At 41.5% G+C, this 12,312-nt stretch overlaps 1 protein-coding gene and 3 non-coding genes across 4 annotated transcripts; 3 read left to right on the top strand and 1 right to left on the bottom strand.

The window, feature by feature from the left end:
- The first annotated feature begins 616 nt into the window (after window positions 1-616).
- LOC148659105 (small nucleolar RNA U3) lies at window positions 617-830 on the top strand. Its single transcript, XR_015940605.1, has one exon. It is a non-coding gene; the product is annotated as a small nucleolar RNA U3 (small nucleolar RNA).
- A 1,026-nt stretch (window positions 831-1,856) lies between these two features.
- LOC148659104 (small nucleolar RNA U3) lies at window positions 1,857-2,070 on the top strand. Its single transcript, XR_015940608.1, has one exon. It is a non-coding gene; the product is annotated as a small nucleolar RNA U3 (small nucleolar RNA).
- A 1,584-nt stretch (window positions 2,071-3,654) lies between these two features.
- LOC148659103 (small nucleolar RNA U3) lies at window positions 3,655-3,868 on the top strand. The gene has a single exon (XR_015940606.1). It is a non-coding gene; the product is annotated as a small nucleolar RNA U3 (small nucleolar RNA).
- A 2,172-nt stretch (window positions 3,869-6,040) lies between these two features.
- duoxa (dual oxidase maturation factor) lies at window positions 6,041-12,269 on the bottom strand. Its single transcript, XM_088641027.1, has 9 exons — window positions 12,115-12,269; window positions 10,939-11,108; window positions 10,537-10,594; window positions 9,888-10,022; window positions 8,471-8,678; window positions 7,752-7,966; window positions 7,058-7,245; window positions 6,579-6,643; window positions 6,041-6,462 (listed from the first exon to the last, which is right to left on the bottom strand). The coding sequence occupies exons 1-8, from the start codon at window positions 12,248-12,250 to the stop codon at window positions 6,596-6,598; spliced, it is 1,158 nt and encodes a 385-aa protein (XP_088497153.1). The 5' UTR covers window positions 12,251-12,269; the 3' UTR covers window positions 6,041-6,462; window positions 6,579-6,595.
- Between the last annotated feature and the right edge of the window lie 43 nt (window positions 12,270-12,312).

Raw genomic sequence — 12,312 nt, 5'->3', positions numbered from 1 at the left:
CTTAGAACACACGAAAAAAAGCAACACACCTGACAAGTGAAAAGAGGGTCAGATTTGTTCGAGACAAAAAGGGACACATCCCTGATAATGATCAAGCAGTCAAGTTTACATCCTGATAAAATAATTCAAACATTTATACTTCGGTATTGCACACCAGCACTACTAAAAACATAAACGTATTGTAGCTGGGACACGTACATCACCCGAATTGGGGCCAGTGTGCGCTTTCAATACCAGCACCAATTTGTATTCCTTGTCTGTTACAAACCACGCTGCCCTAACGATAACGGAGTCAGAATGAAGTTTGCTGAAGTGAGCCGCGCAGCTCCTCCAGTGTGTGACGTTGGCTGTGCGAGATGATTACGTAAAACAGATGTGCAACGACCAGCTACATTGCATTATGGGTATATGGGTATGTTTTCTAAAACTGATGTCCTACGGTTAATAAAAGTCAGATTCATTTATATCTAAAAAACAAATCAAATATATTTTAACTCTGCTTATTATAAAAAAAAATAGTGCTCAAAAGTTAGTATTTCTTTGGTAGAACAAGTGACACCCTGAGATGCCTTGATTGCGGGTTTACTGGGCTGCGCTGCTCGAGGAGTAGTGCGTTAAGACTATACTTTCAGGGATCATTTCTATAGTTTGTGACTTGAGAAATGCGTTTCTAAAGTGTTTGGTCTTGCCAACCACGAGGAGGATGTATAGTGTCTCCTTCTGAGCGCGAAGCGGGTCGGGAGTGTTGCTTCAGGGCAGCTGTTCCCGACCATTGATGACCGTTCCTCTCTCTCACGGGCTGAGGAGGAAGGAGACACTTTCTGAGTGGGCGGATCTATTCTACTGGTTAACAAACAGATACAGTTAATAACCCGTATTATTTCAAGCTAAAAACGCAATTCTAGAGAGAGCTAGAGAGACTTGTTATGTAATTCTATAGCGGGTTGTTAAATAGTAAACTTATGAAAATATATCCTAGTATTTCCTGTGTAGATGTTCAATACTTTGTACGGTTACGTTTTACAATGTTTTAGCTTTGAAACCCGAAGGGCTGCAACGGAGGTGAAGAAGCACTGAATTAATAGCGCGTGTTGTAATGGGGTGTAACGGGGAGTTTCTGTGCGACAGAAATGTTCTTCTTTTGCCGAGTTCTCGTAGGTCCCGTCTTCCAACACATTACAGTGTATTTTCTCCAATCGCTTTACTCTTGGGGACGCGAAGGATTTGTTTTATCATTGTCGCCCTCGTGTAGAAAGGCTGTCTTGAGTTCAAAGCGGAATTATTGAAAGTCATTCAGAACTAAGAACTTAGCTCTGATCTCGATGTCCAACAGCGACATACATCTTACATGCATTACGCTAAAAATAGATTGTAATTAATTTGATTTTTTAAATGTAAAAAAATAATGTCCACGTATTGCATCATTTCAGCAATGTTTGAGTTAAGGATATTTCTGCGAAAAGCTCTTTTCTCTAAGAGCTATGTGTATACGATGTATATTTTCAGTCATCGAGAACATTGTTTCTGAGTAATTCCTGGATTCGGCCGGTGTGAGTTTGAAGTGGCTTATCGAGCAGTGAGGCTGGAAGACGAGCTCGCTGAAAGCCGACAGGACTGACGCTTTAATTATGCACCTCAAGGCATTGTGGGTATTTGTTTAACCAGGTTGGGGTTTTCTTTTAATTTGTTTCTTTGAAGTATTTCTAACTAATATCGTGCAGATATTGTATTTCTTTACCACGTCTCGTATCAGATCAAAAAACATGTTCTTGGGAAATGAACCCGTTAAAACTGCACACCGTGACTGAAATTGCTTTCAGGTTTACTGGGGTGCGCTGCTCGAGAAGCAGATAGTTAAGACTATACTTTCAGGGATCATTTCTATAGTTTGTGACTTGAGAAATGCGTTTCTAAAGTGTTTGGTCTCGCCAACCACGAGGAGGATCTATAGTGTCTCCTTCTGAGCGCGAAGCGGGTCGGGAGTGTTGCTTCAGGGCAGCTGTTCCCGACCATTGATGACCGTTCCTCTCTCTCACGGGCTGAGGAGGAAGGAGACGCTTTCTGAGTGGGTGGCTTCTTTTTACTGGTTAAAAATTAGATACAGTAAATATGCTCTGATTTCTCTGTATAAATAGAAAGAAGTTTTAGTAGTGAACATAGGTATTTGTAACAATGCTATTTTAACTAAAGCTGGATGTTTTATGATGGGTTGATGAGTTTATTACTCTATTCTTTTATTGAATTAGGGAATTAAAAGAAGTTCCATGCTTTATAGTTATAATAGTATATAGCTTTAAGGAGCTAACCTACTTCAGCAAGGTGTTTTTTGACGAGGGGCGGCTGCAGCAGCGCGTTGTAATGGGGTCTGTAGTACCCGAATACCGCCGTAAGAAGGGCGAGCTTATGGCTGACTGTGCCCATGTAAACTCCACAATCAACTTCGCCAGGTTTAAACGTTGAACGGGTTTTATTCTCATTCGCTTTGTTTGCGTCAAACTAACAAATAATAGGAGACGTTTTCCATAATACCCAAACTGTTCCTCAAAGCTCAAGTGAACTAAACACCCACCTACACGAGCACGCCAGAACCGTTGCGCTCTAATTTCCTGTTTTTTGAAAACTAAAACTTCTAAATTTACATTAAACGAACATCGGCAATTGGCCGTTTTAAAGGCATTCGCACAATTTACGTAAACAAAACAACGTGGTTTTCAAATAGTAGAACATCAACATATTTACAGCATATTCACACCTGAAGAAGGCTCCACAGCCGAAACGTTGTTTCCTTTCTTTTCTTTTCAGCATGGAACAAATCCGTTACCTGTTCCTTTGCAACATATTTACAGGATTGTTTTTAAAGGCATATATAACCAAATTAAAACACAACATGGCTCCTACACGGTGTAACGGAGGGTTTCTATGCGACAGAAATGTTCTTCCTTTGCCGAGTTCTCGTAGGTCCGGTCTTCCAACACATTACAGTGTATTTTCTCCAATCGCTTTACTCTTGGGGACGCGAAGGATTTTTTAAATCATTATCGCCCTCGTGTAGAAGGCTGTCTAGGATTCAAAGCGGAATTATTGAAAGTCATTCAGAACTAAGAACTTAGCTCTGATCTTTATGTCCAACAGCGACATACATCTTACATGCATTACGCTAAAAATAGATTGTAATTAATTTGATTTTTTAAATTTAAAAAATAATGTCCACGTATTGCATCATTTCAGCAATGTTTGAGTTAAGGATATTTCTGCGAAAAGCTCTTTTCTCTAAGAGCTATGTGTATACGATGTATATTTTCAGTCATCGAGAACATTGTTTCTGAGTAATTCCTGGATTCGGCCGGTGTGAGTTTGAAGTAGTTCATCGAGCAGTGAGGCTGGAAGACGAGCTCGCTGAAAGCCGACAGGACTGACGCTTTAATTATGCACCTCAAGGCATTGTGGGTATTTGTTTAACCAGGTTGGGGTTTTCTTTTAATTTGTTTCTTTGAAGTATTTCTAACTAATATCGTGCAGATATTGTATTTCTTTACCACGTCTCGTATCAGATCAAAAAACATGTTCTTGGGAAATGAACCCGTTAAAACTGCACACCGTGACTGAAATTGCTTTCAGGTTTAGTGGGGTGCGCTGCTCGAGGAGTAGAGCGTTAAGACTATACTTTCAGGGATCATTTCTATAGTTTGTGACTTGAGAAATGCGTTTCTAAAGTGTTTGGTCTCGCCAACCACGAGGAGGATGTATAGTGTCTCCTTCTGAGCGCGAAGCGGGTCGGGAGTGTTGCTTCAGGGCAGCTGTTCCCGACCATTGATGACCGTTCCTCTCTCTCACGGGCTGAGGAGGAAGGAGACGCTTTCTGAGTGGGTGGCTTCTTTTTACTGGTTAAAAAACAAAAAAAAGTAAATCAGTGTTGAGTAAATGTGTCAAATATGTGAGAGTTTATTAGTACTTAATACCCGGCCCGAGATAGAAAGTGTAAATGATCTTTAAGCAACAAGGCGTGAAAGGCTGTCTAATGTCGTGGATATAGTCACAGTTAAAAGGCGTCAGCAACCCATTTAACTGTGATTATATCCACGATATAGAACAAGCCTCGAGTGCTTTATTACTTTTATAAAACGGTTCCCAACTATGCGATTGCTTTAGAGAATGAAGTTAAATGAAAAAAAAAAATAACACGGAAATTAAGCTGTTTACGTTCCTCAGCCTGTGAATATTGCTACGCAACACAGAAACACAGCCATAAGAAGCATTGACTAGCAAACATTGGACATTAGCTAGCCAATATGATAAAGGAATAAATGGCTTGTTTTTTGTTTATTTCTTTAGCACATTTGAACAGTTCCATTGATCGTACAAGCATTGAAAAACTTTCCGATCCCTAGTTTGTCAGGCATTTTCCGTTTCGCTGCGGGAGTGCTCCCACTGGTGCTGGTCTCAGTGTCTGCCAGGATATCACTCCAGCGCTTTGTCATCAAAATTGAGTTTCCAAACACGCCGTAGCAAACTCTCATTTTTATGTCCACTATAACGGACACAACCTCCCTTGCTTTTAACCGAGCGTTTGATCATTTCTAAGAATGAAAATTATTTAAACTATGCGACACTATCATTCAACGAGAGCACAAAAAATCACAAGGATCCTCAACAGTGCAACAAAGACAGCAGAAGACGATACATGTATCAAATACCTGAGAATCCAAGCTTTTTATATACGCTAAGAAGTAGTCTTTAAAAGTCTATGCGATTGATTTGATTGACTGTTGTTTATTTAACGGTATTTATTAGTCAGCGGATTGAAATTTCTTTATCACACAGTAAAAAAGTCACAATTCCTTCCGGGGCGTGCGTATATCAGAGAATATAGCACGGCTTCGAAAGCGTCAGCCAATCAGATTTCAGGACCGGAAATATCCGTTTTATAATTGCTCTTCTATAATGCCCATAACGTCAAATTGTGAAGTCCGTTGAACTCTTTACATTAACAAATTGTAAAATTACAAAGAACACAACTGTTCATAAAAGTTTAACCTTTACCGTGTTCATGTTTCTAACTACCTATGCCAAGTTTTTTTTTTCCGTTACCTTTTTGGATATCTTTTCTCCTTTGTATTATTCGAAGTTCAATAAAACGTGGGGAAGAAATAGACGATTCTTGATCTTTCTCAGCTCAGTTGCTAACTAACAGAGCAGTGCAGCCCTGCGCCGGCTGGCTGGCATGTCCCCGGCGTTACAGTTGACATTGTGTTGCCTGGACTGTGACTGGGTGTATTGCTGCCAGTCTCACTTTGTCCAAAAAGCCTAGAAACATCCTACACATCTGAGACTCGCTCACCAGGAACCCACACGTTGGAACAGGAGCAAGTGTTCTGGAGCTGTTCCTGCACCAGAGCAGTGTGGGGCAGAATGGACAACACTACTCAACTCCTGGGAGCGGGAGCAGTGCTCAGTTACCAGTGCATCCTGCTGGATGGACAAAGGGACACAGTACTGGCTGTGGCTGCTGGTGTCCCTGATAAAACAAGGACTGTGGAGGGCGAGGAACACTCTCATCCAGCACAACGCAGAGTAGGGAGTGAGGGTCACGGAGGAGAGGAACCTTGTGGACCTCAGAGGGAGGATGAAGCGCGACGTCACCAAGTGGGGTTTCTCCATGACAAACGAGCGCTGGAAGGGACCGTGGGCCCTGTACAGGGACTGATGGACAAAAGCAAGTGGCGGGGCTTGGAGGGACTCTTTCATTGCACAAACGTGGCCCCATCATCCATGTGCACGGATTGATAATGGACAATCACCCCATTTGGAAGGTTGTTATTGCTAGAATGTTTACTGATTGTGAGGCTGTTTTCTATTGTGAGATGTTGTTTTGGAAGTAAAGTTTATTTTCATAGAAAAAAAACACGTTTGAGAGCCAGTTCTAGTGATTTAAAATGAAAGGCATTCGCTTCTCAATGTCCCATTTTATCCGAAGGAGTGTGTGGATGAAAAATCTTGTTGTCAGTACAGAACATTGCTCAACACAGGAAAGTGTACCAGATAACAGGAACAGTTTCTTTATTATATCCTTTGCACTCTATTGTTATAAAAACATTTAAGATGTATACTTTTATATTTAACATTGCCTAGACAAACTAATACATATACACACAAACATACTTCATAATTCTTTTCTTGGACACAGGCAGTGTCCTAATCAGAATATTACACGGTAAAATTCTGTCACTTTTTTTCCCCAGCACTGCTGGTGTTGCTCGGTATTGCCCAGGCTGTGCACACCTGGGTGCCCACATCCAGAACTTCATGGTTGCCGACTATGAAGAGTCTGACCCCTCTCAAGTAGAGAGGAGTCACCTGCAGTCCTCTCTTGGCAGCACATGTGTTACAGGAGCAATGGAACATGTCTTCTCTTTCAAGTACAAACAGGCAAGCCCAAGGGGTGAACACCTTCTTTGAGTCAAGCTGTAATGCAAACAAATAAGACAACATTGCATCATATTTCATGAGCAGTTTGAAGCGTACAGTACTTTCTGTAGTATTTTAATGCATTGGTTTTCTATTTCCATGCATCTACTTACTTTTCAAGCAGCAATTTTTAAGTCCAGTATTTCTTGATTATCCCGTCACTTTTCTCCTGATTTTGCTGGAAAGCAAGAGGAGACGTTAGAACTTCATGCTCTATACAGTAGTTCCGACATACTAGAAAAAAATATCACAAATCAGGCCAAGATGTATTTCCTTGGTATTAAGGAGTTTCAAAAGAAAATGTATTGTAACTTTGATTGGACTGGTTTATGTGTCTGTGGTCAATATAATTTAGTCCCTGGCCTGCCTCTGACACCAGCCATAGCATAGATACAGATGCTGGTACATACAGATAGCATGGTACTAAAATTCTTAAATGTGCACACAAACATTTATAATAACATTAGTGAAGATAACAAAAACCAATCAATTTAAAGCTGAATAACCTAGTCCATCCATTTTCACGAGATGAGGGTTTAGGTGAAATTAAACAAATGCAGAATGAACACAAATTGAAAAGACTGGTACTCACACTGAACTGTACGTCTCCTAATGGGAAACCTATTTCTTGTTCGAGAAAGCTGGTGTTAAAGTAGCCTTCAACAGGACACGCATCTTCCTCCTCATCCCCTTCACTGGAAGTGAAGAAGATCTTTATCTTCTCTGGAACCAAGTAATCCAGGAGTATCACGGTGAAGCCAATGAGACAGCACAACAAACCTGCAAAGGGAGCACAAATTGTGTTAGTGTGGCAGTATTGTCACAAAATATTAACAGTCCCAACATGACACAAGGAGAAGCCAATTAACTCCTCTACAAGTTTACCTAGAGCAAAAAAACATTTCGCTGAGAGAGACTGAAAACCTAACACCTATGTTCTTTCTAGGTTTCCCACATTAACAGGAGATCTAGAGATCATCAACTATTGTTCCAGACAAACAACATATTTTTACAAATGCTCCTTTATATTCTGTAAGACATATTCTTTATGTGTGTAATAATAAAATACTTTAGATTCCTAAAATATATGTTTGTCTCAGACTCTATGCATTGGACCGATTTCTGTTTACATGTTTACGTATTTAATGTTTTCAAGTGCTATTTTCTGCTAGAACCGTGGATGTTTGTACATTACAGTAGTGTATGTAAAACTGATGTATTGATGCAGACGGTGAAATAAATTGTCGGGCTTCTAAGATAACATTGAACGGTGGCCTCAGGCTTACCTGTTGCTAATGACAACCAGAATGAACCACTGTAGACAGTCTCCAAGGATGCTGTTCCTATGGTGATAGTGCAAAAAGGAACTTTGTGTATGGTGGAGAACGATGCCAAGGCAAAAAAGATGAAAACTCCTGTCGTGATCATCATATAGCCTGCGTACTTTATGACAGGGATGGAAAACAGGATGTTGGAGATCAACCAGCAACAGAATGCCGTCCTGTTGGAAGAAAAACACAAAGATGTTTTGCAATTGTTATTGACAATGAGTCACCTTGTGCTGCAATTACCAAGACCACATAATATTATGCTTAGATAATACCGTATAGTCTGATACAATTAAAAAGAGACATGCCTTTTGCCTGCTGTAACAAAACACAATTTGCATGAGCATGCAAGCAAACTCACAGCTGAGTTACAGCTGGAATTCTGAATGAAGAGATTTCCTTACCCAGCCGTTAATCTGGCCAAATGAAAATAGCTAAACTCTTTTCTTTTTTTTAATTTCCATTTTTTGTCCACCTGCATAGAGGGAGACTGGGGAAGGTTCCAGTGTGTTTTAAAAATACACATCTTCCTCTTTATTTCACAGCACAGTATGTAACTGGAGACGTTACATGACGCAGGTCTCAAGCTTAAAAGCCTGGCCAGAGCTCTGCTCTGCGGGGACGGGACTGTGAGTACTGTATTCTTAGAAATCACATCTGACTCGTTCAAGTCTCACCACATGGTCGCTGAGGCGTAGCGTCCGGAGTACTTGTACTGGAAGAAGAAGCCGCAGGGGCTGTCCTGGGTAAACTTCTCCGCGATGTAGAGAATGGGGTTGGGAAGGCCTCTCTCCAGAGCCGCGAGATAGACGCGGTCATAGTCGTCTGTCCAGCTGAACATTTCGTTGTAGTTGATCGTCTCATTTAGCTGTTTCACAGGGTTGCCTTGGGGAAATACGGGCACACATAAGGTTTTCCAGTGAGTAGTTAGGAAGGAAAAACAAAGACTGTTTCTTGATGTGCTGCACTGCTGGGAGATTAAGGTTTTATAGGTTGTTAAAAGTACCAACACATGGAGTATTCAGTTTTAGTTCTGATTAAATCCCAAGCTGGGTTTACACAAACCTAGAAACCTGTTAATTTCATGGGTAGTTTCCCATTTTATAATATAATAATAATAATAATAATTCCGTACACTTATTTATTGCTTTTCTGGACACTCCACAGGTAATGGGGACTCTCCTCCACCACCATCAATGTGCAGCCCCACCTGAATGATGCAACAGCAGCCAAAGTGCACCAGTACTCTCACCACACACCAGCTATCAGTGGGGAGGAGAGCAGAGGGATGAAGCCAATTCATAGAGGGGGATTGTTAGGAGGCCATGATTGGTAAAAGCCAGGGGGAAATTAGGCCAGGAGTTAATACCCCTACTCTTTAAGACAAATGTCCTGGGATTTTTAATGACGCTGGAGATCAGGACCTTGGTTTTGAATCTCATCCAAAGGACAGACTCTTTTTGACAGTATAGTGTCCCTGTCACTATACTGGGGCATTAGGACCCACACAGACCACAGGGTGAGCACCCCCTGCTGGCCCCTCTAACACCTCTTCCAGCAGCAACCTTAGTTTTTCCCAGGAGGTCTCCCATCCAGGTACAGACCAGGCTCACACTGCTGAGCTTCAGGGGGTTGGCAGTTGTGAGCTGCAGGGCAATATTCTTCTCCTTGGGATGTAATAATAATAATAGCTTACACTTATATAGCGCTTTTCTGGACACTCCACTCAAAGCGCTTTACAGGTAATGGGGACTCCCCTCCACCACCACCAATGTGCAGCATCCACCTGGATGATGCGACGGCAGCCATAGTGCGCCAGAACGCTCACCACACATCAGCTATCAGTGGGGAGGAGAGCAGAGTAATGAAGCCAATTCATAGAGGGGGATTGTTAGGAGACCATGATTGGTAAGGGCCAATTGGAACTTAAGGGGTCACTGTAATACAGTAGTTGCCTTGTGTCAGCCAGGTGGGTACAGCACTTCAGTGGTGGATATACTGTAGGGTACGGCTGGAATCTAAAACACTCTGGACTGAAGAGAGTTATATAAACGCAAGAAATGATGAGTTGTCGATTTCAGGGATCATATCTACCTTTAAGGGTGACGTTGATTCCGGCGAGTCCGACGTGCAGTCCAACCTCCGCATCAACGGTGGCATTGCTGAAGGATTTGTAAGTTGTGTTGGTCTGAATGCTAGCCGCCGCCCAGTCGCTGGTGAAGTTCACAGCTATGAGACAGCAGGACACGCTCAGATCAATTCTCCATCAGCAGTTTGAACGCAGGAAAGAGTGGACAACCGAGCTCAACGGACTCATCCTGGAATTGGTTATAACTGATCCAAGAGCAACAGAGTTCTTTACTTAGGAACACAGTTTGGAATGAGTCACACTTTTCTTCACCGAAAAGAAGCCTTCGACGAGTATGTGACCGGAACGTGTTTCATAATTCGTCCACAAGGGGCCAGTATAGACAAAGTGTTCCGCTCTCTCACTGGGACGAAGGGGCGCTAAATGCAGTTTAAACGAGGAAAAGCGTGTTTCGTTGTTCTCCAGGTGTTAACCGGGTGTGGAGAATGTACAGTAATACAGAAGGAATCTAATTACAATCAAAACAGCTTCAGACAATCAAGTTATACCATCAAAAGATCTGACATTCTAGAAAAGTTGATTTCTCTTAATGCCATGGATCGTACCGGTATACGATATTCCGTTTAGACAGAGATGATTTCTGAGAACACTTACCTACTATCACTACGCCTATGAACAGGCTGAAAGTAACTCGGAACATCCAGAACAGTCTCTACAAATAAGGACAAAAGATAAAATATAAAATATATTTCCAACAGTAAACAGGATGAATTTTAAGATGAGAAGGAAGGTTTATAAAACCTATAAAAGTCGCATTCGCTCATCATCTTGCAAGTTATTGTAAAGATTCTGACAGGATTTATCGATGCAACAAAACGTAAAAGTAACTAAAAATCATCATTGTAAGATCTGAAAAGGTCCTTTTTATCGAGTACATCGTTAGTACACCCCTCTTGATTCAATATCTTGTATACATTCAAAATGTAATAAATACTTGATAATGAACGGATGAAGGAACCGGAGAGCTTTTTATGACGGTGTGACTGCATGACTTACCGGTCTGCCGCGGATGCCGGGAAGAATAATAAGGAAACTGCAGGCAAACACTAAAAACACCAAAATGACTATGAGCTCGTTGATGTTGAAGATAAAGGGCGTTCTATTTAGAGGGTAAAACGGGTAAATGTCATTGTAGAATGTCATCTTGCTTCGGATCTTCGGGCTCCCTGAAAATAAACGCAGAACAGTTAGAATAGTGTTAGTGGAGACATCTCAGTTACCAGATCTGGAGATAGGCTTCTCCTGCACAATTTTATGGAGTCCCCACTAAAGGGAGGCTTTTCAGAATAGCAAAAGCCGCCAAGAATCTCCTAAATTGTAAAGGCAAAACAAAGTTTGCACTTCATAATCTCCTTCACTTGCATCTGCTCTCGTCGTGTGTTAAACTACACGTGGGATTAAAAAAAAAGATTTGGAGGCAGCAAAGGTCAAATAAATGCAGTGCGTTTTATTGTTTCTTATCTCTAAACGTTTCAAATTGGGCGCAGCTTGCTAAGATGTACCCATATGCTGGCGGATGAATGAAATGTCATTTAAAGACCTTCGGGGGTTTTAGGCTGCCGGGCTCATCCAAGTAAAGACCGCGCAAGTGAAGAGAAACCAGACCCGCGAGGACCCACAAGGGGCCCGGTGTAGGACAATTGAATTATCCTGCGGATCCATTAACGGCCAGGACGAGACTGTTAATCGCGGTTTCACATCAAGGCGATGAGAGTCTGTCGCGCTTTTCTCCATTACTCTACAATACTGCGGCTGATCCTTTTCAACAGCACCAGGCCAGTGTGGGATGTAACGAAATGCACACAGTCGTCTTAACTTACTTCAATATTGGGAGTTTAATTGTTTATACAAAACACGATCCCTGCAGAGTTTTACTCCACGTAATACTGTAAGACGTTCAGGGCAGTGAAATAAGGACACGTTGGTTAACAGAAAAAAAAAGATGCGATCTCTACTATCTACGCACTTAATAGAACAGTAAATAGAACAGACTGGTGAAGTCTTGTGAAGTCTTGCTAGAAAGATTTAAGGAAAAAAAACGTTACTTGATACTGTACACAGTGTGGCACCTCACCGAATCGCTCATTAAAAGCTCAAGTGGTAAAAAAAAAGAAACAAAAAACTGTTTATTTTTTAATCTATAAAGGATAAAGGCAAAAATAAAATACTCACGCGACTTTTTGAATGATGCTAAATCTTGGAGAGGCAGGAATGGCGAGTGGTTCAGTTGTCTCAGCTGTAAGAAGTGTTGTGCAAAATTGATGCGTCCCTTTTTATAGGCGAATGCGGGCCTCCTCTTCCTCCCCATGCATGATGCTATATTTACTTTGTATTGATGGGAAACATCTTGAAGGAAAGAAATATGTAAAT

Source organism: Lepisosteus platostomus, chromosome 7, assembly GCF_059453375.1.
Source record: "Lepisosteus platostomus isolate fLepPlt1 chromosome 7, fLepPlt1.hap1, whole genome shotgun sequence".
Lineage (NCBI taxonomy): Eukaryota > Metazoa > Chordata > Actinopteri > Semionotiformes > Lepisosteidae > Lepisosteus > Lepisosteus platostomus.
The sequence above is the reverse complement of the archived record's forward strand: the minus strand, read 5'-3'. Positions and strand labels throughout refer to the sequence as shown.